Consider the following 26,686-nt stretch of genomic DNA (forward strand, 5'->3'; position numbering starts at 1 on the left):
AAATCTCACCCACCCCAGATGTTCTAATAAAGCTGGTCTTTAGCTGAAAGGGTTGGGTTGAATTCATGTGGGCAGGACCCTCATGTTGTGATTTTGAGGTTCCAACACTCCTAAACCTCTACAGCAATGTTTCCTGGGTAGAATAATCATTCTGTCTGGACATGAATGGTGTAGTGTAAGTAGCACTAGATTTGACAAGACTTGGATTCAAATTTTGACTCTTCTGATGCTTATTTGTGGGACCCTGGGCCATCTGTCAAAGCTTCATATGTAAACTGGAGATAATGCTATCTGCTTATACTTTGTGTACCCCAAAAGGGACAAAGTTTTTTGATTGAATGGAAAAAAAAAATGAAGCTAATTTTTAGCACAACTGTTAAAAATTAGTTCGACTCAAATTTTTTTTAACTTCCAAATAAATATAACTATCTTAGACAAACGACCTATACAACTATACCAATCATCAATGCATGTGCCTGTGTGAAAGCATATTTAAACCTTTTAGTAAAACTATTATTAAAAACATTACCTTTTCCTAAAAATTTTTGGAAAAAAACCCAAGATGGGTGATAAGTCTTGGACAAAAAGGTTTTTAGGGAAATGGATTAAGGAAGGTGCCACATCTTTTAACAAAACAACTCTTGGCTTGCTTAAGTCATATTGATGTCTACCTCAGGAGCAATTTGGTCACTAACTTAATCTAAGAACAGTCTCCCTGCAAAAAGGCTAAAATCTATGAAGGGAGGTGTTGCCTATGTTTAACTCCAAAGAATATGGGGAGCAGTCCAAGTGGAATGATAGTTTTAATTCAGGAATGTTAATCCACACCATTTTTTAAGGTTATATTGTCCTTGTTCAAGATTCCCATAAATATTACCTGAAATGACGTTGGAGCCAGTTCAAACAATTTTCTGCAAGCTAGAAATAGCTTGTACTTAGATAAATTAAACTTTCTAGTAGATTGGTGCCTAAACGTGGAATACAGTATTAGTATCAGTATTTTTTTTCTTTTGACACTTGTAAAAAGAAAGTTATCCAGAGAAACTGATTTGTCGTTGTTCCATGGTTTCTGTCACATCCGACTCTTCATGACACCTTTTGGGATTTTCCTGTCAAAGATAGAGTACTTTTCAGTTTCCTTCAGCTCATTTTACAGATGAGGAAACTGAGGCAAACAGGGTTAAGTGACTTGCCCAGGGTCACACAGTTAATAAGTGTCTGAGGCCAGATTAGGAGTCTTCCTGACACCAGGCCTCAAATTCTATCCATTGTGCTACTTTGTAAGGACTAAGTTTATCATTATTCAAGTTAATTCTGGTACATTTTCAAACAAGTCTATTATTGGTCTGGTTCAATTATTAATGGAAAAAAAATTTGGTCTAAAGCTTTGCTACCTCTAAAAAATAAAGTTCTATTTAAGATAGTAGAAATTGAATGCCAAACTAAAGCACAGTTCAAACTTAATTTTATAAGCAATCTTGAGAATTGCTCAGATTCTAGGAGGGAACTGAACCATTCTGTCAGAGGCTCCAAAGCTATTAACTTAGATTAGTTGAGATCATGTAATAGAAAAAAATGAAATGATCACTATGGAGCAGTGAATCTTCCAAAAACGATAAAAATTATATGTGCTAACACCTTAACTCTTTTTTGTTACCATAACACACTACTATGGGAATAACACATAAACAATACATTCTATATTCTGCAAGACATACTAATTGCCTTAGTTATCTTTCAGAGGAAAAATTGGCTGCTATTGTATAAACCCTTCTCCCTTAAGAGGCTGGGTGTGACTGTAGTCATGGTAACACATAGGGAGATCTAATTTTAGCACTTTATTGTTCTTTGACTGAAAAAGCTCCAAAAATAAGATGGCTCTGGTTCAAATTATATGAAATTGCATCCCGCTACCTTTTAAATCAATAGATCGTGGCTATTAAAGCTTTTTGAGAAAGTGACATTTATTATTCCCCACCTCTGAAAGTCTATTTCCTTACCCCTAAAAGTGAGAAAGTCAGGCTCAACTTCTAAGTCCCTGTGAACCTGAGAATAAATATGATCCTGCTGAAACAGATTTGAAAGATATTAAAAGATCTACTGTATTAAAAGGGGCAGCTGGGGTAGCAGTGGATAGAGTGTTGGGCCTGAAATCAGGAATACTCTTTCTGAATTCAAATCCAGCCTTGGACTCTTACTAGCTGAGCTGGGTGACCCTTGGCAAGTCATGTAACCTTGTCTGCCTCATTTTCCTCATCTAGAAAAAGAGCTGGAGAAGGAAATGGCAAACCACTTCAGTATCTTTGCCAACCAAACCTCAAATGGGGTCGTGAAGTGTAGGACATGAGTAAAATGATTCAATCCATTCCCTGTGTGAAAATATAGGTATGGCAGATGGACAAATGGGAGCTCTTCTAACATTGCACTTAGGAATGGTAATCCTCATTTTTCACTCTTGAGTGAAAAGATGTTCTACCAGGCCTACCAGTGGAAAATAGTTCCTAAGTGACAAATGCTACTTCAGAAATAAATTAATGAAGCACAATTTAAAAATTAATCAAAAAGAAGATATATCTTAAGTAATTTTTTTGGAATTAAGGAATATTAAAAATTCATAAAGTATCTTTATTAGTATTTTGGGAACAAGATGGATTTAAGATATGTGCATTTTTAATTAGTGTCCCAAATTTTAATCAAATGTACAAAAACAATATATTCTGTTAAAAGAAAATAAGCAACAGCACCAAGAACAGTACACTGATTTATTAGATGAACATTCAGTGTCCATATAGCCAATGAGTATGTTGAAAGTTAGCAGCATCATCAGTTATTTGGAAAAAGACTTTAAAGTGTCATATCCTTTTTAAGGTATAATGAAAAAACTACTTAAGATTTGATAACCATGGCATTGAAAATTTGGGGTAATGGTGAAGTAATTTTACCCTGCTCCCTCACACACACCTTTTGATCATTTGTGTGATGACTTGTGTGAGAAAAATTAAACAACGAGAAGAGATACTGCATAGTATTTTAATTAGGATGAATAACCTAACATCAAGCTATTGCATGGCTCAACTGCTTCAATTTTCACTTAGGAAATCTAAAATCAAAAAATAAATTTTAAAGAGGAATTCTCTAAGAGATACTGTTTGCGTGGAACTTAAGTCACTATGAAAATACATCACTTTTCCAGTCTGCTGAATAATTTAGTTAAAAAGATGTGAAATTCTCATCACAAGTAATTTATACAAATTCAGTTCATTAATAAGCTTTTAAAAAGATTAAACAGATTTCTAAAATCTAATTATTTTTATTTTCATTTTTTGAAGACATTTAGCCCTGTTGTCACAAGTACTTTATTCAAGGACTAATTTGTATGAAGGATACAAATTTACACACATTTTACAGCAACTTATACCCTAACATCTACAAAATTCACAATTATAATACAAGTGAGTACAAGGCCAAGATATAAAGCTATTTGAATACCAAGAAACAAAAGGCTTTCTACTTTGCTTTGTAAATGTTTGACTTCTGTACCAATGTTAAAAAAAAACTTTCTCTTGTTTTAAGATGGGCAGCATACCCTTCAACAAACACAAACAGTTTTCCGGTGCTGGTGTAACAAAGGATTTCCAAGTTTCTTCTGGCCCCTAAGACTGCGGCGCATAGCAAGCTTCACCGAGTTTTTACGTTGAGGGGTTGAGGAAAGACCCTCTGATGAAGAACCACTGTTCCGGTTTAGGCCACTTCGTCTGGGCTTCTTCATAGCTGGTCCAGAGTTGGATTCTTCCAGTGTCCTTTTAAAGTTAGCTGGAGGGGTCCTCTCAACTTCTTGGGCTTTCAGTTGGCCAGGAGTTGATTTCTTTAAGTTTTTTTGGTCCACACTGGGGTTTGCTGAATTAGAAGAGGAAAGGCCAACTGTCAGGCTGTTGCTGTTACTCAAAGAGTCATGTATCCTCAAAGTCAGGCCTTTTGAGTAGTTTTCCTCTAATGCCTCTGGGTCTTTTGAAGATACTGCTACAGACTGGACACTACCCCGAGCTCTCTCACTTGATAACTCTAAATATTTCTCTGAGAAGGCATTACTGCGAACAAGGGCAGGGATATGGTCCTTAGAGCTCAGTCGTGGCCATGCATCCTCTTCCAAAAACTGAAAAAGAAGGAGAACCACATCAGAAATGATTTATGCTATAGTTTAATCAATTCCTGGTTTGCTGCAGTACAGTCCTGTAGGTACTACAATAAGGCAAATAAAGATACATAAAACTATTTAGAACACTTTCACAACAAACCAAGTTTAACTTGTTAAACAGATGCTATGGCTGTCTCTATGGAGTCCTCCTAGACTCTCTGGAATTCCTCAATGTACACATTTCTTCAGAGAAGTTTAAGATAGAATTATTGTAGTATAGTTGTCCTCCAAGTCTGGGAGTGTATACAGTTTCACTGATGAAGAATAGTGTAATAATATTTCATGGAAGGGAAAGCACAATTAACAATCTATCTAAAGCACATGTCAGATGGTCAGAGCTATTTTGTTATCCTATAGTAAACCAAAGAAAGACTTTTAAAGAAGGCTTCAAATAGACTAGATAGAAATCCTACATGCAAGCAAACTATTCTGTTAGCCCAAGTCTCAGTCACTGTTTCTGAAAATCAAGAAAATAAAGAGCACTAAATTGCTTAACTTTTTACTTTTACTTACACCAAAAACAGAGGCTGATAAGCTTCTACAATGAATCAATTCTAATTTTAAAATCTCAAGGGTTATGGAATGATATGTACCACTGACACATTGTTAGTGAAGCAGTGAAATGGTACAACCACACCACACTGGAAACCAGTTTGGAGTTATGTAAATAAAGTAACTAAAATGTTCATATCCTTTGAATCAGAGACTCCATTACTGGGCTTATACCCCAAGGAACCATCGATAAGAAGAATATCCCAATATACATCAAAATATTTATAGCAGCACTTTTTGTGATATCAAAAAATTGGAAACCAAGTTAGATGCTTATCAACTGGGGAACGGCTAAACAAATTATGGTACATGAACATAATGGATTACTACTGTGTGATAAGAAATTATGTGTGTAATGAATACAGAAGATCATGGAAATTATCTTTATGAAATGATGCAGAGTAAAGTAAGCAAAGCCAGGAAAAACCAACATACACAAAATAACTACAACAAGGCAAATGGAAAGAACTACACACCAAAAAATCAAAAGTAAAGGTAACAAAATTATGAACAGTGAAGACTAAATATCTAAATGAGATAAAATGAAAAAACACTCAACCCAATCTTTTTTTTTTTAAAAGACAATTAGGGTTAAGTGACTTGCCCAGGGTCACACAGCTAGTAAGTGTCAAGAGTTTTGTCTGAGGCTGGATTTGAACTCAGGTCTTCCTGACTTCAGGACTGGTGCTCTATCCACTGCGCCACCTAGCTGTCCCAATCCTTCTTTTCATGGAGGTGGAAGCTACACAGGTATTCCACATTGTACATTTTTGGACTTTTTCAATGTTATCGATCATCTGTGCTGATTTATTTTCCTCTCTAAAAGATACTATTTGTCATATGGGATGGCTCTCAGGGAGGGAGAGGGGAAGAGATACTCAGGATAACTATGATGATGTAAGAAACAAAAACAGCAATAAAAATCTATTTTTTAAAGTCTCCTCAAAAGACCCTTACTAAGGATCATGAAAAATTTTAGGAGTTAAAGTCAACAACTGAATAATTTTCTGATAGTCAAAATAGATTTGTTTGCCAATATTACAGGTTTCAAAATCTCTGTTACAGTAGAAGATTACAGAGTTCAAGAAGGCTGGCAATTTTAAGTTGCTATTTATAGGAAGAGTGGGAAGATTTTAAAAATGAAAGAGAACTTAAGAGATTATCTAGTTAAGACCTTGAGGGAAAAAAATTATTGGTAAGTGATTAAGGGGGGAGATTTTTAATTTTTGTTTTTTGCCTATTTAGTGAACTTTAAGCAACTGAAGTTCATTAAATAAGTTCCAGTAACTATCTACCTTTTTCCCCCTCTAAATTATATAAAGTAGGTATAGAAATGATGGGGTATCAGAAAGTTACACTCAGCATATAAAAAGTCTCTTATAGTTAAGCTAATGTGTCATGAGGAATATCCAAAAAAAGCAAGTTAAACACCTCTGAAAGTGAAGTCAGTTCTGCCCATGATCATTTCTAATCTGAAGGACCTTTGTGGTACAGGTCTACAGCAGAGTGGACCCAACAAAGCCTAACCTAGAAATAACCTATACTCTCTCTCTCCTAGTCCTAAATCAGAGGTCTTCTAACCTCCAGAAATACTAAAAATTGCACTTACCCTGTTAAAATCAGTGAAGAACAAAGCCATCTAAAGATCTCTTCTAAATAAATATACAAGTACAAAAACATGAATATAAATATACAAAGCATTATTTCATAAAATTAGTTACTTGGCAGCTTTCCCAGGGACAGAATCCAGTGGTGGATAGGGCTTTGTGCTGAGAACTGTTACTAGTGGTGTCAAATGCAAGTGACCCGCAAAATCCCTGTGGGGCCTGAACTAGATTAAAATAAAATTGGGAAATGTTTAAGAAAATAAATAAAAATACAGTACAAAAGAGATGTCAGTTTGTGGCTTCTAAATCAAATATTTGGCCCACAGGGATCTGTTTTGATTTGAGTTTGACAGCACTGCTATGCACCCATCACCTTGTTTTAAATTCTAACAACGGTTCACTTATTCTTCAAGTCCAGGTTAGATACTTTATGGAGCTCTACAATCAGTTAATAGGCTATTTTACTCCCTTTTCTATGACAGTCATTACTTATAATATCAATTATTCTAAATGTACAGGTGGGGAAAAATGTGATCATATCTTTTGTCCTTTTAACAACATGCCCAAGAGATTGCCTGGAATCAGAGGGGAATGATCTCTATTCGAGATGCCACCAGCTCCAGTCACAAATAAATATTAATCCCTGATGCAAAACTATACTGGTGTATAGTACACAGTTAGGAATCAGGTTCTGATAGTACTAGATCTAAAAAAACTATGCTTTTATCTCTAAAACTTACATTTAAAACCTTACCTTTTTTGAGGCTAGAGTGAAAAGGCTAGAAAACTTAACAGTACAGAGTTTTGTTTCTAAAATAAATTCAGTTTCACATTATAGACATCAAAGTGCTTTAGAGAATAAAGCCATTGGCTCAGATCCTATGTAGTCAAGTAAAGGGACTGAGCACAAAAGTACAAAGTCCTAATCTTGGTGTCCTATCCAGAAAGTACAGCTTTAACACAATAACTTGTTTTATGCCTCTATGCCTCACTTCAAAAGCATAATATCTTCAATTTGCTTTTGATAATGAGCAGATGATTACAAATACTTCTCACACCTCAAGGCAGCTATGTTTTAGATAAGGATGACATAGCAATCAAGACCTGCTTTTCTTTACAATAACAGAAACTATATATGGAGTTTGTCCTTTTTCCTATTCTGAATCAGGTACTCTAAGTTCATCTTTACCCTGTAAAAGTAAATTCTAACTGGGAATAACAGCTCAGGTAAAAATCTGTCCAATTTTTAAAGAATTTAGCAGAGAAATAATAAAAATATTGTGGTAATAGTGGATTACAACAAAATAAATAGCCAAGTAGATTCTAGACAGCAGCTAGACACACTACCCATGATGAAATCCAAGAAAAGGGACAGTAAGCCTCAAAGGAACAATATTAGACTAGTATGGATTAAAAATTGATGTAATCCTTTACAAAAGACACAGACAATGGGACAAGTTCAGAGTTAACACCATTTATTTTAATTTCTGTTGTGCCATTTCTTTTTAAATCCACAGACTATTATTCTGATACTATGGGTGCGAAGGCTTCTCTTCCCCCATTTCCTCTTTGCATTTTTCCTTTTCCTTTTCTTTTTATTGGCGTTCTGTGGGAATACATTGCAACTGTTAGCACAGTCAACTGCTTTTATAGATCCACCCCACATTGTTATTGAATTATCTGCCCCCTTTTCCTAGACTCATAAAACATATAAGGCATAAGGTGCATAAACTGCATATTTTTAAACCTCAAAGAATCTTTTTCAATAACATCCTATCAACAGAAGTATTACATAATTTGAGTGTGAATTCTATAAATTATCTGGGCTAAAACAGAACTTCATCAAAAAGTCATGCTTCAATAACCAATCTTTGTCCCAGAGGAGAGATAATGAAACACTCTTCCCCACACTAGGCAGAGTATTTGGGAACAGTGGGTACAGGATGGTGTATATGCTGTTAAATGAGGTTGCCCTGTCAGTAGGTTTTGCTCAGCTATTTTCCTTTGTTACAAAGAAAGGTTAATCTTCCTTCATTACAAGGGAGGATTAACTTTCACTTTTGTTACAGAGGTGGTTCTATGGGAGCAATATATCAATTTTTAAAAGGTCTCGATGTTGTAGAAATCAAGACATATCTTTTTGTCCCTATCCTGCCTCTATAAACCATATCACACAATAAATTCACCTTATTCCTAAATCATAACTACTAAAATTTTGCCCAAATAAAAGGAACCAACTAAGATTGAAAGAGGAGAGTGAGAAGGGGAAGTTCCCCATCTTCACAGCAACTTACATCTATGTAACACTTTAACATCACAAAGTAAGCTTTACTGACATCCAATATTTCTATTTTTTAAGCTGTAATACAGACAAGTCTTACATTTGAATGGTTGTACTCTAATGAGAATTGTCAGTAAAGCCTGCTTTGTGATGTTAAAGTGTAGTATAATGCTTTAAGTCACATGTCAGCCCTGTCCAAATATTTTAAAAGTCTTAAGAGTTATTCATAATAAACCGAAATATCACCACACTTTTAATGGGGGCTGTTAGCCAAACAAATGAAAAGTTATTGGAGCTTGTCACAAATACAAAACAACAGAATCTACAAGAGGCATTTCTCTTTTTTTTTGTGGGGGGGGCACGGTAGGCAATGGGGTTAAATAACTTGCCCAGGGTCACACAGCTAGTAAGTGTTATGTGTCAGGCTGCATTTGAACTCAGGTCCTCCTGAATCCAGGGCTGGTGCTCTATCCACTGCGCCACCTAGCTGCCCAAGAGGCATTTCTCAGAGTCAGACTTTGAAGATTTGACTTCAAGTTTCACAGACAAGTAAAAGAAAGGAAAACAAATTTTCACATGAGCAAAACTTTGTCCTTTATATGTTTATCAGAAATCTGTCAATGCCTACATTGTTCTGATTACTTCTTTGTATTTTAGCACAGCCAGCTGATCTTTTTGCACACCTGTAAAAGGGTTGTGACATTTATAAACCAGGGATCAAAAATTATCTAAAGTCCTGGTGCATCTCAAATTAACTTTTAGGGAAAATACTATCAGATGGCCTCTTTTATAATTTTGTTATACTTCATTAGAATACAGACAATAGGACACATTTGCTATCTGTGTTAAGATTAAATATTCTTGTCATGATATCTTTCCTACCATACCTCCTGAATTTACTTTTCATTTAAAAAAAAATATTAGGTAGCAAAGCACTAGATGCATCTAAATACTCCAAAACTGGAAATTACTGAAAACGATCATGTATTTATAATTGATCAGATAAAGAACCCTCAAAAAAGGGTTTGACAGGCAAGCTGCAGAAAACTGTGACAACAAAGGCACTTAAAAAATGTGAACAGTGATAAGTAGCTTACCAATTTATATCCGAAAATTAAAAAATACCAGGGGCAGCTAGGTAAGTCAGTGGATAGAGTACCGGCCCTGGATTCAGGAGGACCTGAGTTCAAATCTGACCTCAGACCAAACACTTGACACTTACTAGCTGTGTGACCCTGGGCAAGTCACTTAACCCCAACTGCCTCACCATGAATGAATGAATGAATGAATGAATGAATGAAAAATTTAAAAATACCTTTTTTAAAGTAAATTTATTTATTTGTTGGCTAGGCAATGGGAGTTAAATGACTTGCCCAGCATAACACAGCTAGTAAGTGTTATGTGTCTGAGGCCGGATTTGAACTCAGGTCCTCCTGACTCCAGTCTGGTGCTCTATCCACTGCGCCACCCAGCTGCCCCAAAAAAATACCTCTTAAGGAAGATGAAATTACCGAGGGTGTGAAGGAGCAGGATATAGCAGTATTAATCCAGTCCCAAAAAATGTCCACAATTTGACACTGTCAAGCACTGTGTTATATAGTGAACCTCCCATACCTATGTTGAATATCAGTATAAACCCTGGTTTTCTGACTCTTTCATAAGTCACATCTTAGCACCTTAGGTGATGGTGCTGTTAAGACCTGCATGAGGAAAAACTATTCAATTGCTTTCATTACTTTGGCATGGTATACAGATGGTAAAGAATAATCCTATAATATCTTTTGCTGAAGGCAGCAATCATATAATAAATAACTCATAATGAGACATTAACAAGACTACAAAACTAAACTTAGTGCAGACTACCGCCAGTCAATCTGAAATGCCCAGTACCCACATGGCACTCAAATATTTAAAGGAGTAAATTAAACTCAACTGGGGTTGATAAACCATCAAAGAGATATGAGTAAAGACTGGACTTATGGTGCCATTAGTTAAAGGGAACTCTCAGGTGAGCAAACTTGTATCTCAATACAGGTCAGCACCTTCTCTGAAAATAACAGTCTTAGAGATGCTCCTATAGTGGTGGTATCAAATTCAAATAGAAACCAGTCCCTTTAGGACACATATTGACTTAGAAAACTACAGATTAACATTATGTAGCTTGGACAGTACTTTTATTTATTTTGCTAGACATTTTCTCAATTACATTTCAATCTAGATCAGCAGAGGGCCTCCTGTTTGACACCTCTGGCCTTAAGCATTGAGAGATTTGCCCAAGGTCAGAGTTTAGTATGCGTTAAAAAGGTGGAATTTAAACCTAGGTCTTCCTGGTTTCAAGGCTACCTCACCAGCCGCCATATGCCATGCTGTTTCTCACACCATCAAAACATCCACCAAAATCTTTAATTTCCTAAAAACTAAAAATAATGGAAAAAATGCCAAGTGACAGAAATTCTGTAGAAATTGGAACTTAAACTTAATATAATGTTCTTATAATAATAAAAAAAAAAATAGGAAAAGTTTACCTTAACTGGTGGTGTAGAACAGGTGGAAGGAGACATCGTTAGAGTTTCCTGACTATTGTATGAGGGACTGTCTGCCAGATTTAGATAAAGCTCATCTTCACGTGTGAAGTTGCCTTGACTGTCCACTCCAGGTGAGATGCAGATGACTATGGCACTAGTATTATCTGCACGGAGCATGCGCTGTCGCCAGCGACCTAGTGCTTTATTAACAAGCATTTTGGCACAAGATTGTCCATGTTCCCCCTATATTAAAAAAAAATCAATGTTAAAAGGCAAGATTTGGGGGAGAGGAGGGAAGGTGAAGTGACTTGTCCAGAGTCACACAGCTATTAACTGTCTGAGGCCAAATTTGAACTCAGATCTTCCTGACTTTAGGGTCAGTGCTCCACTGTGCCACCTACCTGCCCTCAAGACTTGCTTCTGAGGGGAATTTAGCATAAAAAACTGAGTCCTCACAATAAGAAAGTTTCTATGTTATAAATTATAACAGTTTCAAAAAACATCACATAAAATAAATCCTGCAAAATGCAATAAACATGTTCCTGAAAAAAATATAAACTGTATTTCAAAAACCAATCACTCTCTAAATGCACAGTGGAAGCATGCAAACATACTTCAAATAATCTTTTAGGAAATCCTTTCTTATCTGCTTTGTAAATCTCAATGATCATATTTGCTAAGATAAGCAAGAAAATACTTCACCTAATATGATTCTTTTTTAAAGTTAGGTTTAGTCACTATTTTACCTGTTTAGAACTCAGATTTTAGTGTTCATCATGCCAAAAACCAAAAATTACCCAAATACACCAAAATTTTTAAAAATCTGTTTTAGCTTACTCTTTTTTTTCTTTTCAAAGAAAACAAGGTCACAACATGATTATTTTTCATCTATTTTTATCTATTTGCTTGGCAAGAAATTTTACCTCTACCGTTTTAATTAGAGAGACTCAGATTACAAATAAAGAAAAGCACATTCTAAAAGGAGGTTTGGAGAATTAGATTTTGTAGAACGGATCAACATTATACATGATTGAAATACCCAGATTTTTTTTTTTAATTCTCAGATTACCTCAAATGATGAGGACCTATTTTTAGGTAGGTTTTCATAATATAATGAACTTCCAAAGTGGCTGGCAAGGTATTACACAAGTACATTTCATTAGCATTCAAACATAAAAAGCTCCATGGAAGCAATTCAAAATATTGTGTCTTAACAATACATTCACTAATGGTTCCTCTTGGAATTGGGAGATGCTATGCTAATGACTGACAAAACAGTTCTCTTCATGGATGACATATTTTTCAATATAGGAGGATAGGGACTGGGACTAAATAAATTTATAATGATATAAAGATGTAACATTAATTTTCAGAGCTCAATTATCCTTTAAGTAAGCTTCCTTTTTTTTTCCTTCATGAAAAAGATTCCATTTGAATTACTAATTACAGATTAGGACTAAATGAATTCAGAATTCTCTTCCAACTTCTGAGATTTTATGCTTCTATGTGCTATACGATAAAATCTTTATTAACTGGACCACATTACCTAGAATTTTCTGGCTGTGATTAGAACATATATAGCAGAGTCAAATAGGAAGAAAATAAATATTAACTTAGTACACAGCTCATCCCAAATCAAGACTGTAACATGACAATACTGATTCAAACATAAAGCAATGATTCAAATGACAAGAAAACAAGCATGAACTGAGTAAATATTCATTCCAATTAATCTTTACATTTTTACCATCTTAAATTCAAGCACAATTCCCTTTTCTCACCAGAATACATGCCTGAAAACTATACTATATACCTGTATCGTTCTATAATAATGCTGTAACTTGGAAGGGGGAGTTTCTTTGTTCTCTAATAAGAATACAAAGTCAAATCAGTTATAAGTCATGATCAACTATCATAAAAGCAAATCTACAGATTTTATAAAAAAGAGTAAAGTTATTCTTCAGGTCATAAAAATCAGATATAATGCATGCTACACAATGATTATTCTGAGGAAGAACAATGTACCATGCATGATGTGAACATACAATACAGAAGAACTTTATGCTAAGTTTAACCAAAAGCTAATTTGCCATACCAAATACTTAATAACAATTATTACAACATGTAATAGACCTTTTCAATGGCTTTTTTAAAAAGCAAATACTCTTTTTTTCAGAAGACTTAATAAGAGATAAGATCTCTGTAGAAAGCTGTTGACAGCCTTTACTGACCAGCCTAGGCTCTGTCTTAGAATTAAGTATGAAGAGCAAATCTGTAATCTATTTCTTATCATTTACTTTTGTCAAAAAAATTTAGTTTACAAGAAGATCCCAGGCAGATGAAGACAATTAGATGGATTCTCATTAATCCAAGTTTTATTCTATATACTGCTGTCTTGAAGATCCTATTCTCAATATCCTGTAACAATTCCTATTACGAGAAACACAGAATGCTGCCTTTATTTTTCTCCCAATTGCCCTATGACAAAAGCATTCAACATTCCATTACCATAGAGAGTACACGATACGCTAAAGTGATGATTATAGTATTACTTCCATGAAAATATTTGTCTAAATTAAAAGAACTGGCCCAGTACTTTTCACTTTCATCTAGTTACTTCTGCTTCCTCAACTTTTTTGAGGTTCCTCAGTATGAGACCAAATAAAAGCCACCACAAGACTGGCAAGTCCTCCCACTTAATACTTCTAACACTGAAAATAGAGAGGCACTGAAACAACAACTAATTAGCATCAACAAATTTCACAGAATTCTAAGACAGCAATAATACATTCTGATTGCTCACATATGTTTATGCTTTCAGAGAAACCTCTGAATGAACACAGAAGGAGTAAAAACAGAAATATTAGTGTTAATTAGGCAACATAAAGTAAATAGACTACTGATGGGGGGGAGGGGGATATCACCATTTATGTTCTAAATATTTACCAAGACATAAAAGAGAGTTTTGAGAATTTTTTAAAGTTTTTTACCTCTAGTTAACCAAGCAATTAAAATTAGTCAGAATACCTCATTTACCCAGAATTCCAATTAATTGCTTAAATTAAATTAACATTTAATTAAAATGACTGAATACCATAAAAAAAACCCCACCAAAACAGGTAACTGGAATTTATATAGAGCCTAAAAGTTTGCAAAGCACTTTACATAAACTACCTCATTTGGGTTTCCTAAGACCTTGGGGTATTATTATCCCCACTTTAAAGATAAGAGAATTGAGATCTGGAAAGAATGAGTGATTTAACAATCTTTTATTATTTTTTTTAGAGTTTTTTTACAAAGAATGCACTGAGTCATAAAACTAAGAATCTCTCCTTCCAAAAAACATGTAATTCCTACCTCTCTAAGAGCCCTACGACTTTTTCAAAGTTACCTTCAAAAACCAGTGGCTGTTAAAATGGAAGGAAGAGGGGGGGAAACATTTCATTCTATATATCAAAGTTCTAGATCCACATTCTCTCCCATGTACTCCCCACCTCCACCAAAATGGCCACCAATGTTTTATGACCTCGCCCCTAGCCTACTGCAATCACCTCCTTCCACAGTCTCCATGCTTCTATTCCCTCTCCATCTTCAATTTGCCCTCCACATAATTTCCAAGGCACACTTCTCACTGTTATCCCCATGCTCAACAAAAGTACTAAAGACCAAAATGAGGACAGTAACATCAAATTATCAAGGTCTTTCTCCTCACCATCAAGTACTTTTTCTCCTCCTGGTCCTGGCACATCGCGATGGCATCCTGAGGAGGGATCATGTTCCACAGTCCATCACTGCCCAAGATTATATACTTGTGTTTCCTGGGATCAAGAGTGTGTACACTTGTGTCTGGTTCTGGGGACACCACAAACTCTCCAGTGTAAAAATCATAACTCCACAAGTCACCTGATTGGGAGGAAAGCAAGAAGTATTGTTACAGAAGTTAGTCATTTTCATTAGTAATTTCTGGTTTGATGCTAAAACAATTAATTCTCAACTGCAAGCAAAGTAGTACATCAGAAACAAAATCTTATACATCAAGATATCATGGCATAAAGAACTAAGTAAAGTTAACTTTATATTTTCAATACAAGAAAAGAATATGTTTTTGTTAGTATCACTGAGAATTGGTGGGCATAAAACTAATTACTAGAATATAGCAACAGAAGGATCTCTTACTCAAAAGAAACCTAAGAGAAATGGAAAGGTAAATGGTTCTGTATTTATGTCTATGAAAATCTACAAACCTAAGTACAAAAGGATGCTTCACGTAGGTGAAAAGAAAAACAAACCAACTGATGAATGCAGAAGAGCAAATTATAGAAGGAAAACATTGCTAATAGCCTACCTAATACACATCACAAACTAGCACAGAAATAAGATATGGTAGTGATAGGGGTAGGGAGATGGAAGTAGACAGGGGGCAGAGATTACAATTATCTGGATATCTGCATGAGGTTCATTCCATTTTTTTTGAAGCAAATAACATTTAAAATTCCCATCCTGCTTAACAATTTCATTTCATAAACCAAAAGGAAGCAACACAAGGTAACTGCTCCTCTAGACTTCTCAGCAACAATGAAGAATGGTTAGTGATATGGAAGTGACAAAAAGTTTAAGAGAAAGTGATATGTCTAAGTCTAGAATAGCAAAGAAAGGGAATACTGTAAATGCATGTGCCATGGATTTTAGGAAAGCAGATTTCAAAAAGTTCAGAGGAAAGAAGTAATTTTGCATTACAAAGACTTTAAGGGGAAATGTAGCTCTAGAGGCATGAGAGCCTAAATAATTCATATTCTGGCTATATAGTATATTTACATAATATACAAATAATCCTATTTTAAAAGAGGAAATACCTAAATCAGTGTGATAAAACTAAGAGTTTAATGCTGAAATCAGACTTCAAAAAGAAGCATACAACAAAAAGGGAGAAATATAAAACCAGGAAAACAATATCATGATTCTTTAAGTCTGAATCTAAGAATAAGCTGAAGCTTATAAAAATTACCAAAGTCAACAAAAAAGCCTTGCTTCACCCAAGGACAAAGAACAGCTAGGAACTTGGAGGAAGATAGTGTAATGTTAACAGTCTCCAAAAACATGAAAGCCGTAACTAATCTCTATTTTGTTTCCAATTTTTCCATCAAGGAGAATAATCTTAAAACCGTAAAGAGTGAAGCAAATCTACCATAAGGATCCATATCCAAAGCAAGAGAGGAAAGCACCTATCCACTTAAAATAAGTTTAAGTCTCAAGACCTACACAAATTTTATTTTTCTGAGTAACAAAAGAATTTAGAGACATTTCTTTGACGATACCTCTCTATACAAAATGTTCCAAAAGTCTTAGTACAGTTAATTTTTTTTAAACACTAAGACTTTCAAGACCCTTTGTACTTTAACAATCCATGATTTTGTCAGTATATATACTCTTCTCATCATGTCTGATCAGAACCTTATGTCTGAATAAATGGCCTTCCTTAGTTGCCTCACCCCAAAAATTCAGCACAAAGCAATTAACCCAGTGACTAATCTCTCTCCAAATTTAGCAAAGGTTAGTCCTCAAACAAAAGATGTACATACAGTCTGACCCAGAACCTGTGATCAAAGTCTTTCCAGTTTCATGAGACCTACCAAAACTTGAACAACAGAGCCTTCAGGAACCCAGGGCCACCACACCACCAGGATCAGGTGTCAGAATAGGTACAGAGTAAGTAATCGGAAGTCAAGTAGACAATTAAAAAAGTACCCAAAACACCCTAATTTTCAAAATGAGGAGGAGGGAGTAGTTTCTCATAATTAGACTGATATCTTTCATGTCAACTTCAAATTCCAGATTATGTTATTAAACAGATGACTATAGAGCACACAAAGAATTATTTTCACCCATCAGAAACCTAGGCTTTGGTAAGCATGAATAGTTTCACTCTTTAAGTGAGACAAAAGGGAAAAGAGAGCTGTGGAGATGTTCTTGTATAACCTTCTTTTTGTTGTTTAAATCCATTAAAAAAAGCAGGCAATTTCATTTTTTAGATGTTTTACTTGCATTTGAAGAAATTTTTAAACATGTTTCCAGTTTTAATTTCAGTTCTATCTCAGCAGAGACAAGTTTAGAATCTTAGAGTGATATAGAAAGGAATCAAATCTCCCCTCCTACTAGTTGTATGACCATCATAATTTCTCTGAGCCTCAGTGCCACAACAGTGACATTAAGTAACCCTATTTCATAGGGTTGCTGATTGTAGAAAATGTTTATTAATAAGCACTTCATAAACCCTTAAAACATTTTATATCAGCTATTATCATTATTAAGTTTGAAAATTACAGTGATGAGGAAAACAAGAATGATTATGCTATTCTTCGACGTATAAGATTATATTTGTATTACAAGATACAAATACTTGTAAGTTGTGGTATATGAATGTAATGGAATACTATTGTGCTATAAGAAATGATGAACAGGCTGACTTCAGAAAAACCTGGAAAGACTTGTATGGTGAGTGAAGTGAGCAGAACCGAAAGAACGCTGAACACAGTAACAGCCACGTTGTGCGATGACTAATATCAATAAACTTAACCCCTCCCAGCAATACAGGGATCTAAGACATCTCCAGAGGCCTTGTGATGGAAAATGCTATCCACATCCAAAGAAAGAATTATGGAAGTTGAATTGCTATCCTTTTTTTCTTCTTCTGTTGCGTTTTGTTTCCTCTTTCTGATGGTTCCTCCTATTGGTTTTAATTTTTACTTACAACATCACTAATGTGAAAATATGTTTAATAGGAATGTAAATGTATAGCCTATATCAGATTGTGTGCCATCCTGGGGAGGGTGGTGAGGAGGAAGGGGGAGAAAAATTTTTAAACTCAAAAGCATATGGAAGTGATTATTGATAAATCAAAATAAATTAATAAAAAACAATACAAATACTCTTTTTAGCCCAAAGAGAGAAAAACAAACTTAAGACATTAATTTCTACTTCTTTTGTTCTGAAATATTTTGGGAATCAAAAGATCTAAATGAATTTTAAAATAAGTGGTTTCTAGACACGAGGTTTCAATAAGCATGAGTAGTTTTTTCTTTCAGCAGTTCCGACCTTTTGCTAAATAATAAAAACTCCTTTGTCTCTTCCCCTTCCTGAGTTTGAATTTCTCTATTAACTCCTGTAAGTGATACTGGCCAATTAAAATGTGCTTAGAGCCCAAAGAATACTTCAAATAAATTACCCTCTTGCACTGTAGTAAAACCCGCTGCTGAGGCAGCCTCATTAGCTAGACAGTCAATTCACCTTCCCAGCAGAAAAGAACACAAGTGCTGCTAAATGCTAATTATAACCCAAGCTTGCTAACATAGTTGCATTTCCCCTCTTTGTACCAGCACAACAAAGATCACTGGCTGATGTCAAGATCAAATGAGCATGGAAGGTAGTTAACATAAATGTTAAGACAGCAATTACAAAGTATATAATTGAGGCAAAACAAAAAACCTTCAAAAACCACATTTTGACTATTAACTGGATTCAATACTCCTATGCCCAGTAAGAATGCAATTTATGGAAGAATTGTGACCCAGAAGTCTAAATTCAAGGCCTGAGGAATAAGAACTGTCAAGTCACATTTAGTTTCAGATTCACTATACATCTTTGAATAAAGGATAGTACTTTTCACCTTTAATAAAAGAATTAAGAACTGAGTACCACACAACTTATATTCCATATGAATTTTAAGCTACTGCTGCTTCTCACTTCAAATACTGACTAAGCACTTATATGCTTTAGACCAGGGGTGGGGAACCTGCAGCATTGAGTCCACATTCAGTCAAAGGACCACAGTTGAGGACCCAGAAGGCCACATTTAGCCTCTAAGTCACAGGTTCCCCACCCCTGGCTATAGACTGTGCTAGGTTCAGTTCTGAAAAACAAAAACAAACTGAAGACATGACTTTAAGGGAATATGACCCAGGAGAGAGAAAGGAGAGGGGAGATAGAGGGAGACAGAGAGACACAAAGACAGGAGGGGTGTGTGTTGGACAAATAAACACATTGACAACGCCATTTCTTAGGAAAGAGACACAGGAGGGCTTCTAGTATCTCTCTCACTAGTAGGGTTTTTTTTTTGCTTTTTTTGGGGGGAAGCAATTGGGGTTAAGTGACTTGCCCAGGGTCACACAGCTAGTGTCATGTGTCTGAGACCAGATTTGAACTCAGGTCCTCCTGACTCCAAGGCCAGAGCTCTACCCACTAGGCCACCTAGCTGCCCCTAGCAGGTTCACATTTGATCCAGGAAGACAGGAATGGAGTCATAATAAGGGGTTAAATAAGCTTACTTTATTCTAGTCTAGTCTTCTCAAAGGGAGTTTGCTGATAATGGGAGTACTAACTCCTACAGCATTCCCTAACAAACCTTGCAGGGTCCCGCATGAAGGGAGGGGGGGGCAACTACTCGTCGTCTTCATGGGGTCAATTGAGACCAGCACAACTTGTGTACTCCCCTAAATCCCTCAAGCCTCAATGGGGGCTGGTTGAGGCAAACACACAGATTCTCCCTCCCAAGACTTGATGGGGGCCAATCAAGGAGAATAGCAAGGATATTCTCCCTCCACAATATCTCACATAACTTGGTAATAATAAAATATGAGAGGCAGGAGACAGGGCAGAGCAAAAGATACATACTTATCTTTTGAACTCAATAAATACCTGCTAATAAGAACATGAAAGAGCAGGTTTTCAAGGAAATTAATAAACTGAGTTTTGTTTATGTTAAGTTTCAATGTTTAAAAATATTAATGAATCATGGATGCATATTCAAACTTTGCTTTCTTTCTCTTATCTTGCATAACCTGACTAATGAAAGACAAAGGTCTCTGCGTTTCTTGCCTAAAGCTACATAAGGAAAACTAATTTTTTGCTTCTTCATTTTCTAATTAACCTGCCACTTAGATCTCTAGTCCTTTCCTCTTTGGGTTAACAGAATATCTCCATGTCTTTGCCTACCTTTACCTATCAGGCCCCTTCCCCCCTCCTTTGCTTAGGGTTCAATATGATTCCCTTAAAGGATGCAACAGAAAGTCTTCCAACTAAAGGACAGTAATGCCTATGCTTAAACTTTTACAGAGCCACTGTTCACTGCAAACTTTTAAAAACAAAACAAAACCATCAACAAACTTTTAAAATCGAAAGTCCCTGAAAACATTCTACCTCCAATTCAAGCTGATTCCAGAAGGAAGACTTGTTTGTCTCCTGAATCTCATGGACTGATTTAACTGTCCATTTTTCTAAATTCCCTGACAAACTTCTTGAGCAAGTGATCAATATCTGCTCCTGTTTCAATCTAGTACCATCCACTTTCATCCTCCTCTCAGTCATCCCTGTATCAAGAAATAGTATTTTTAAAATGCTTAGAACAATGACTAGCACCTTTCCCTTTCCCTTCTCCAAGGTCAGTCCTTCAAACCAAATTCAAACCCTAATTTCATTTCTAAACCTTTTCTCATTCTTCATCAAACTCTCAAACTGCTGATACTGCTGACCACTCCCTTTCCTTAGTTACTCTATCTCTTCTGGTCTTTCTGATGACTCTTCTGGCTCACTCACTGTCTTAAACCTCTCTGAAAAAGCCACCAAAGCTCAAATTCTTGGTTTTTCTTCCCTGGCTTTTTCTTCCAACTTTCTTGCACTCCTCCCCTCTATCACACAGAGAAATTATCTTCTCACGACTTCCATTATAACCTTATTATTGCCAATTCTCCCAGCTACATCTCTAGTTCCAATACTCCATATTCAACCTCCAATCCTTCATTTCCAACAATACAAAAAAGCCAATTTCACTTACTTCCTTCCCCTCATCAACTCAAACTAAAAAGGTCTAAAAACAAAATCTACCTCCTTCTTCCACTCTAAACTCCCTCTCTAACTTGTTTATGATACGAAAGTTTCAAAAACCCAGAGTCATCTTTGATTCTTCCTCTTTCACCACCTACATACACATTTTATCAAAGTCCCACAAAATTGTTTCTTTATAATGTCTCAAATTGGTTCCTTCATTCTTAGTATCAACATTCTATTCCAAGCGGCACAATGAATGAGGGGAAAAAAATCTGGAATCAAATCCTAGCTCTGTCACTTACTACATATCTCTTTTTGGGCCTCAGTTTCCTCTTCTGAAAAATGAAGGAATTGAATTAGAAGATCTCTCATATCCTTTCTGGCTATAACCTTACTGCTTTTGAGATGGTCTTCAGGCTTCTAGTTTCTTTTCCTTCTAATCCATCTTGTGGACCTATACTAAATCAACATTTCTGTAACATTCCTTTCAACACATCATTTCCCTATCCCAAAATCAAAGAGATCCTGGGATTTTTTAAAACATTCCACATTACTGTAATACTTTTTTAAATGATTTATTGTTCTAAGATTTTAAAAGCATTCATTTATAATAGCATAAACCCATTCTACATCAAGAGAAATCAACCTAAATTAAAATAAAATTTTTAAATCTTTTATCAGTTTTTATTTATATATGCAGGATGTCCCAAAAGCATTAGTGTAGTTTTGGATTTTAATCACTTCAGAAGTACAAATGCTACATTTAAAGGTTATTTATATTTCTTAAATTTTTATTTTCTTATTAAATTCAACATAATCATCTCATACAATATTCACTGCTGTAGCCAATTTTCAGACTTTATAAAAGCTCTCACCAGCTGATGCTCAGTGAATGAAAGCACTGCTTCTGTAATCCTAGTCTTAAAACTATTCAAAGAACTAGGGTTTGATGCGTACATTGACAGCTGTGAGATGACACCCCAAGAAAATGTCTACTGGAGGTGGATCAGTAACTGAGGAAGACAAGCAGAAGTATGCCTCCACTGAGAAGGTGTCATCCAGAAATTGTCCCGCACGGTATGTAATGACAGGATCCCTCATCTTGTTGAAAGGAGAATTTTATTAAACAAAATTCACAAAACTAAGTATAAAAGTAATTTCATAAACTTTCAAATTATGTTGTCAGTTTGTATTATTTATATTTTTGAACTTATTAAAACTGAAAGCAGCACTAAGACTTTTAGTACACCCTGTATGTATATGTTATTGGACTCAAATGACTACAAACATCATTACAAAGTTAAGAATGTGTTGTTATAATAATTCAAAGCAAAGTGCTGCCAAATGCCACTGAGCTCTAATAAAAACTCCTTTGGGAGATTTTAAGAGCAGCCAAAGTAATAAATAGTAAATGTTCAAAGAATTAATCACCATACTAATACATACAAAAGATGCCTTTAATATTGGTACAGGAAGTTCAGATAGGGATTCCCCAAATACATCTGCCAATCAAACATAATTCCATATACATCAATATACAAATGACATAATTTTGATAAATTTAGCTTTTTATAAACAAATGACAAAATGCTAAAGAAATTTTTAAAACACAAAACAGGTTAATTTGCTTAAAAGTTGGCACATTTCTTTCTATCTTCTAATCTTTACCATTAAGAGAGCACTGTCCACGAATAATCAGATAGCAGTTTATTTTAGGATTGTTAGGAAGAAATATATTAATTCCTGGAATTCATGGAAAAGCCCAAATCACTTATACAAAGTAAGAAATAAAACAATTTAAAGCCATCTTTCCACCCCAACTAACACAGATCAATGCTGAAATAAAAATAGGGAGTTTTTCATTAAATAAACTGTAGCTCACAATCTAATGATCTGATGTAGAGAACATCAAGGACTAAGAAAAAGTGAAGGAAAGCTTAGAATCTACAAGAGAGCTTACTGTAAGTTTTCAAGGTGGTTCTGCTGATTAAAAAACTGATTAAATTTGCTAATGCTATGTTGTTGTTGGGCAATCCACTTAGCTTCTCAGTGCCTCAGTGTCCTCATCTATAAAATAGGGATAATATCTACCTCACTGTGTCTCTGTGAAGACTAAGAAATACGGATGAGGGCTTTTGTTTATACTTATTTTATACTCTGAAAGATTTTCAACAAAGATCTCCCCTATTATGTATCAGCTTTTAAGCTCCTGCTACTCATTTTTTAAAATAATATTTTATTTTCCCAATTACATGTAAACACAATTTTTAACTTTTTTTTATTTTGAGTTCCTAATTTTCTCCTTCCCTTCCTCATGTCTTCTTTCCCTGAGAGGGTAATTTGAAATAAATTATACATGTGCAGTCATTCATGCTATTCATTTTAACCCAAATGTTTATTATACGCACCCATGACTGAATCTATGGTCCACTAAATCCCCAAAATCTTTTTTTCCAGAAAAAAATGCTAATTAACCATGCTTCCTTCCATTTTGTACTTATGAAACTGATTTCTTTTAACCCAAAATAGTATCTACCCTTATAAACTTCAACTTCTTGTTCAATCTGGCCCAATTTCTTTGTGGTTCCCAATTCTACTGTTTACTGAGTTAGCTATCCCTACTAGCTTTGAGACACATGCAAATTCTGCAAGCATTACATCTATGCTTTCATCCAAGTCACTGATAACAACTTAAACAGAACAGGGCTAAACACAGAGCTTTGATCTACTCCACTAGGCAGCTACCTTCATCCTGTCCTAAGTCACACACCACTCACTCTTTGGATCCAATAGTTTAAACAATTCAGAGTTCAAACTATCTAAAATGTTATCCAGTCCATAGCTCTCTTATCTAATCCACAAAGATACCATGAGAAATACCTTACTGAAATATAAGTCTAAGTCTAAAACACTTCCATCATCTACCAGTCCAATAACCTTATCAAAAAAGGATATGAGGTTGAAGCCTATGGTCTAAAGGGCCCTAACCAATACTAGCTGGGGGAGTGAGGGAGGGGACATAAGGGACATGAGCACTCATTGATTTTGAATTTGAAACTGCTTTTTCTTCTCAAATAAAATACTCAGAACATTTTCCTTTTGCCAGATATAACTGGCCTCCACTAAATCAATCATGCTCACTGTACCCAATATATAACCTTGACACCAAATCACATATCACCTCTAGCTTGACTGATCTCATCAGTAAAATAAGGGATTTAAACTAGACGATCCTTCAGTCAGCTTCCATTTCTAAGATTCTAAGAGCTTGGATTTCACTCTGTGAAGGGAGCAGTGTGTGGTCAAGTGCAAAGATCACTGGCCTTGGAGTCAGGATCTACATTCACATCCAGCCTCAATCACTTATTTATGGGGTACCCTTGGGCAAATCACTTAACCACTCTGGGATTTAGTTTCCTGACTTGTAAAACAAGGGAGCTGAATCAGTAAGATTCCAGGTAAGTATGTTACCAACTGCTGATAGAGGTGATAAACTCAAGGAGCAGAAGACGACATATTTTTTAAGAGTCTATGTGTGAATCTGTTTTGCTTAACTATGCCTATTTGCTAAAGTATTTTGTTTTTCTTTCTTTTTGTTTTCAATGTGGGGGAAGGGAGGAATGTTAGGCAGGAAAGGAAGAAGAGCTAGGAATAGGATAGATTCCTTCCCCCATCACCACCACACACAAAAAAGGAGGCTCACTGAGGCATTTTTTAAGTACACAGAAAGGAACAGAAGGAAAGCCAGAAAGAATCGCAGACAAAAACAATTTAGAAAATTACATGCTGAATTTATTATTTAAGAAAAGCAAACTGTACATAAGAGATGTGTAGTTTCATGTAAAATCTACTTTTTCAAGTTCAGAATAAAAAGTCATGTATCACAGAGGAAATTGCAAAAATCAAAGATAAAACAAAATAAAGAGCCTGTATTAGATGGACTCTGAGATTCCTTCCAGCTGTAAATATTTGACCCTACAATCCAAAAACATATTGAAAATTTAATTGAATGTTCATTTATAAACCACAAGAGGGCAGCTCTGCTATAATTTTACCAGTCAAAATCAATGCTGCCATTACTGCCATTCTTACAAAATCATAATCTACTAAATTCCCTCAAAATAAACAAGGTGTAAAAAGACACAATAAAGACAACAAGGTAGAAAATGGCTAACAAGCAGAAACTTGGCACTGGACACCTAAAATTTATCAAGAGTCAAAAAATATAGCAACATGATACATTAGATGATATAAATGCTCCACACCAAAATAAGTATCAAACTTTTAAAAAAAAAGGCAGGGAACCAAAAGCGCCTATAGAAATAAATTTGATTATCTCTTTCTTGGTCAATAAATTAATATAACTAAGAGGTCAATGGATAAGCAAAGGGTGGGTGTGGAGCAGAGGTGGGTCAAACAACCAATAACAAATAATGAACTTCAAAGAACTGAAATAAAAGATGTCAGAGTAAGGTATGAATGAAAAAAATTGGGATAACATGTGGACAACCCAAAAGCTCCACTGGCATCTTTTCCATGTCAGGAGAAATTGAGGAAGAGCTCTTCATATAATGTGAAGCAATAAGTTACCTTGAGAGTCAACTACAATTAGTTACTGTATACTACCACTACCTCTTCTGAACTAAGCCTAAAAACAAGAGATGAGAGGCAGCTAGGTGGTGCAGTGGATACAGCACCAGCCTTGGAGTCAGGAAGACCTGAGTTCAAATCCAACCTCAGACACACAACACTTACTAGCTGTGTAACCCTGGGCAAGTCACTTAACCCCATTGCCTAACAACAACAACAAAAAAAACTAAAAATAAAAATAATACAAAAAAAAAAGATGAGATACACAAGTAATTTTCAGTAGCATTCATGTTACTAGGTTACCCAGTAATTTGGATTTGATTCTCAAGAGAACTGAAATTCTGATTGCTTCAAAACTATACAAAATAGGATACTAACCATTTAGTCAACAAATATTTATTGTGTACTTGCTGATTTTTGTGTACCATAAAGGATTTTGCTTATTGTTATAGAGGACAAATTAAAAAAACCAGACTGTTTCCTGCCTCTTAAAGGCTTAGTAAACTATGGGGAAGGAAAGACATGAAACTAGGCAATATGTGTTAAGTTTTATAAAGTCTAATAGGTACACAGAAGAAAAGATAAATTCTGACTGATATAAAGACTTCATGGAAGAGTTGGCAACTAAGCTAAGCTTTGACATTTGGCTAGGGTGAAATGGTAAAGAGACCAGGACGAGGAATGGCACACAAACAGGAAAAGGCAAGATTTGTTTAAAGAACAGCAAGTAATTCCATATGGCTGTAGAGAGTACACATAGAGAAGGTAAGGCCCTAAAGGGGCCTGGTTTTTTCAACTGCACTTACCTGGCAACAAATGTACCTAGCATCAAACACCTCTCTCCTAAAGTAATTAAATATTTCTTCATTTCTTATACCTGTACCATTATACATATATGAAAAATGAAGTAGAAAACTGATGGTACTTTTTATAGTCAAGAAGCTTCCTGAGAACAAAGATTTTACCTCTGTATCCTCCACAGCACACAGAAAACCACCCTAACCTTGTATTGAATAGTCACCTAAATAATGAGTTGTACTAAAATGCTCTATTGGAGGGCCACAAGTCTTTGGTCCTAGCTAACATTTTTGTCAATGATAAGGATAAAAACATAGAA

General features: G+C 35.3%; 1 protein-coding gene across 1 annotated transcript in view; it reads right to left on the reverse strand.

The window, feature by feature from the left end:
- Positions 1–3,016: 3,016 nt before the first annotated feature.
- Positions 3,017–26,686, reverse strand: part of PPM1D (protein phosphatase, Mg2+/Mn2+ dependent 1D) — a 44,853-nt gene continuing 21,183 nt past the window's right edge. Inside the window, 3 exon segments of the mRNA XM_020991813.2 lie at positions 3,017–4,153; positions 11,161–11,403; positions 14,873–15,063. Coding sequence (XP_020847472.1) covers positions 3,590–4,153; positions 11,161–11,403; positions 14,873–15,063 — 998 coding nt within the window. The 3' untranslated portion in view covers positions 3,017–3,589.

This window comes from Phascolarctos cinereus, unplaced genomic scaffold, assembly GCF_003287225.1.
Source record: "Phascolarctos cinereus isolate Bilbo 61053 unplaced genomic scaffold, phaCin_HiC Scaffold_5;HRSCAF=322, whole genome shotgun sequence".
Classification (NCBI taxonomy): domain Eukaryota; kingdom Metazoa; phylum Chordata; class Mammalia; order Diprotodontia; family Phascolarctidae; genus Phascolarctos; species Phascolarctos cinereus.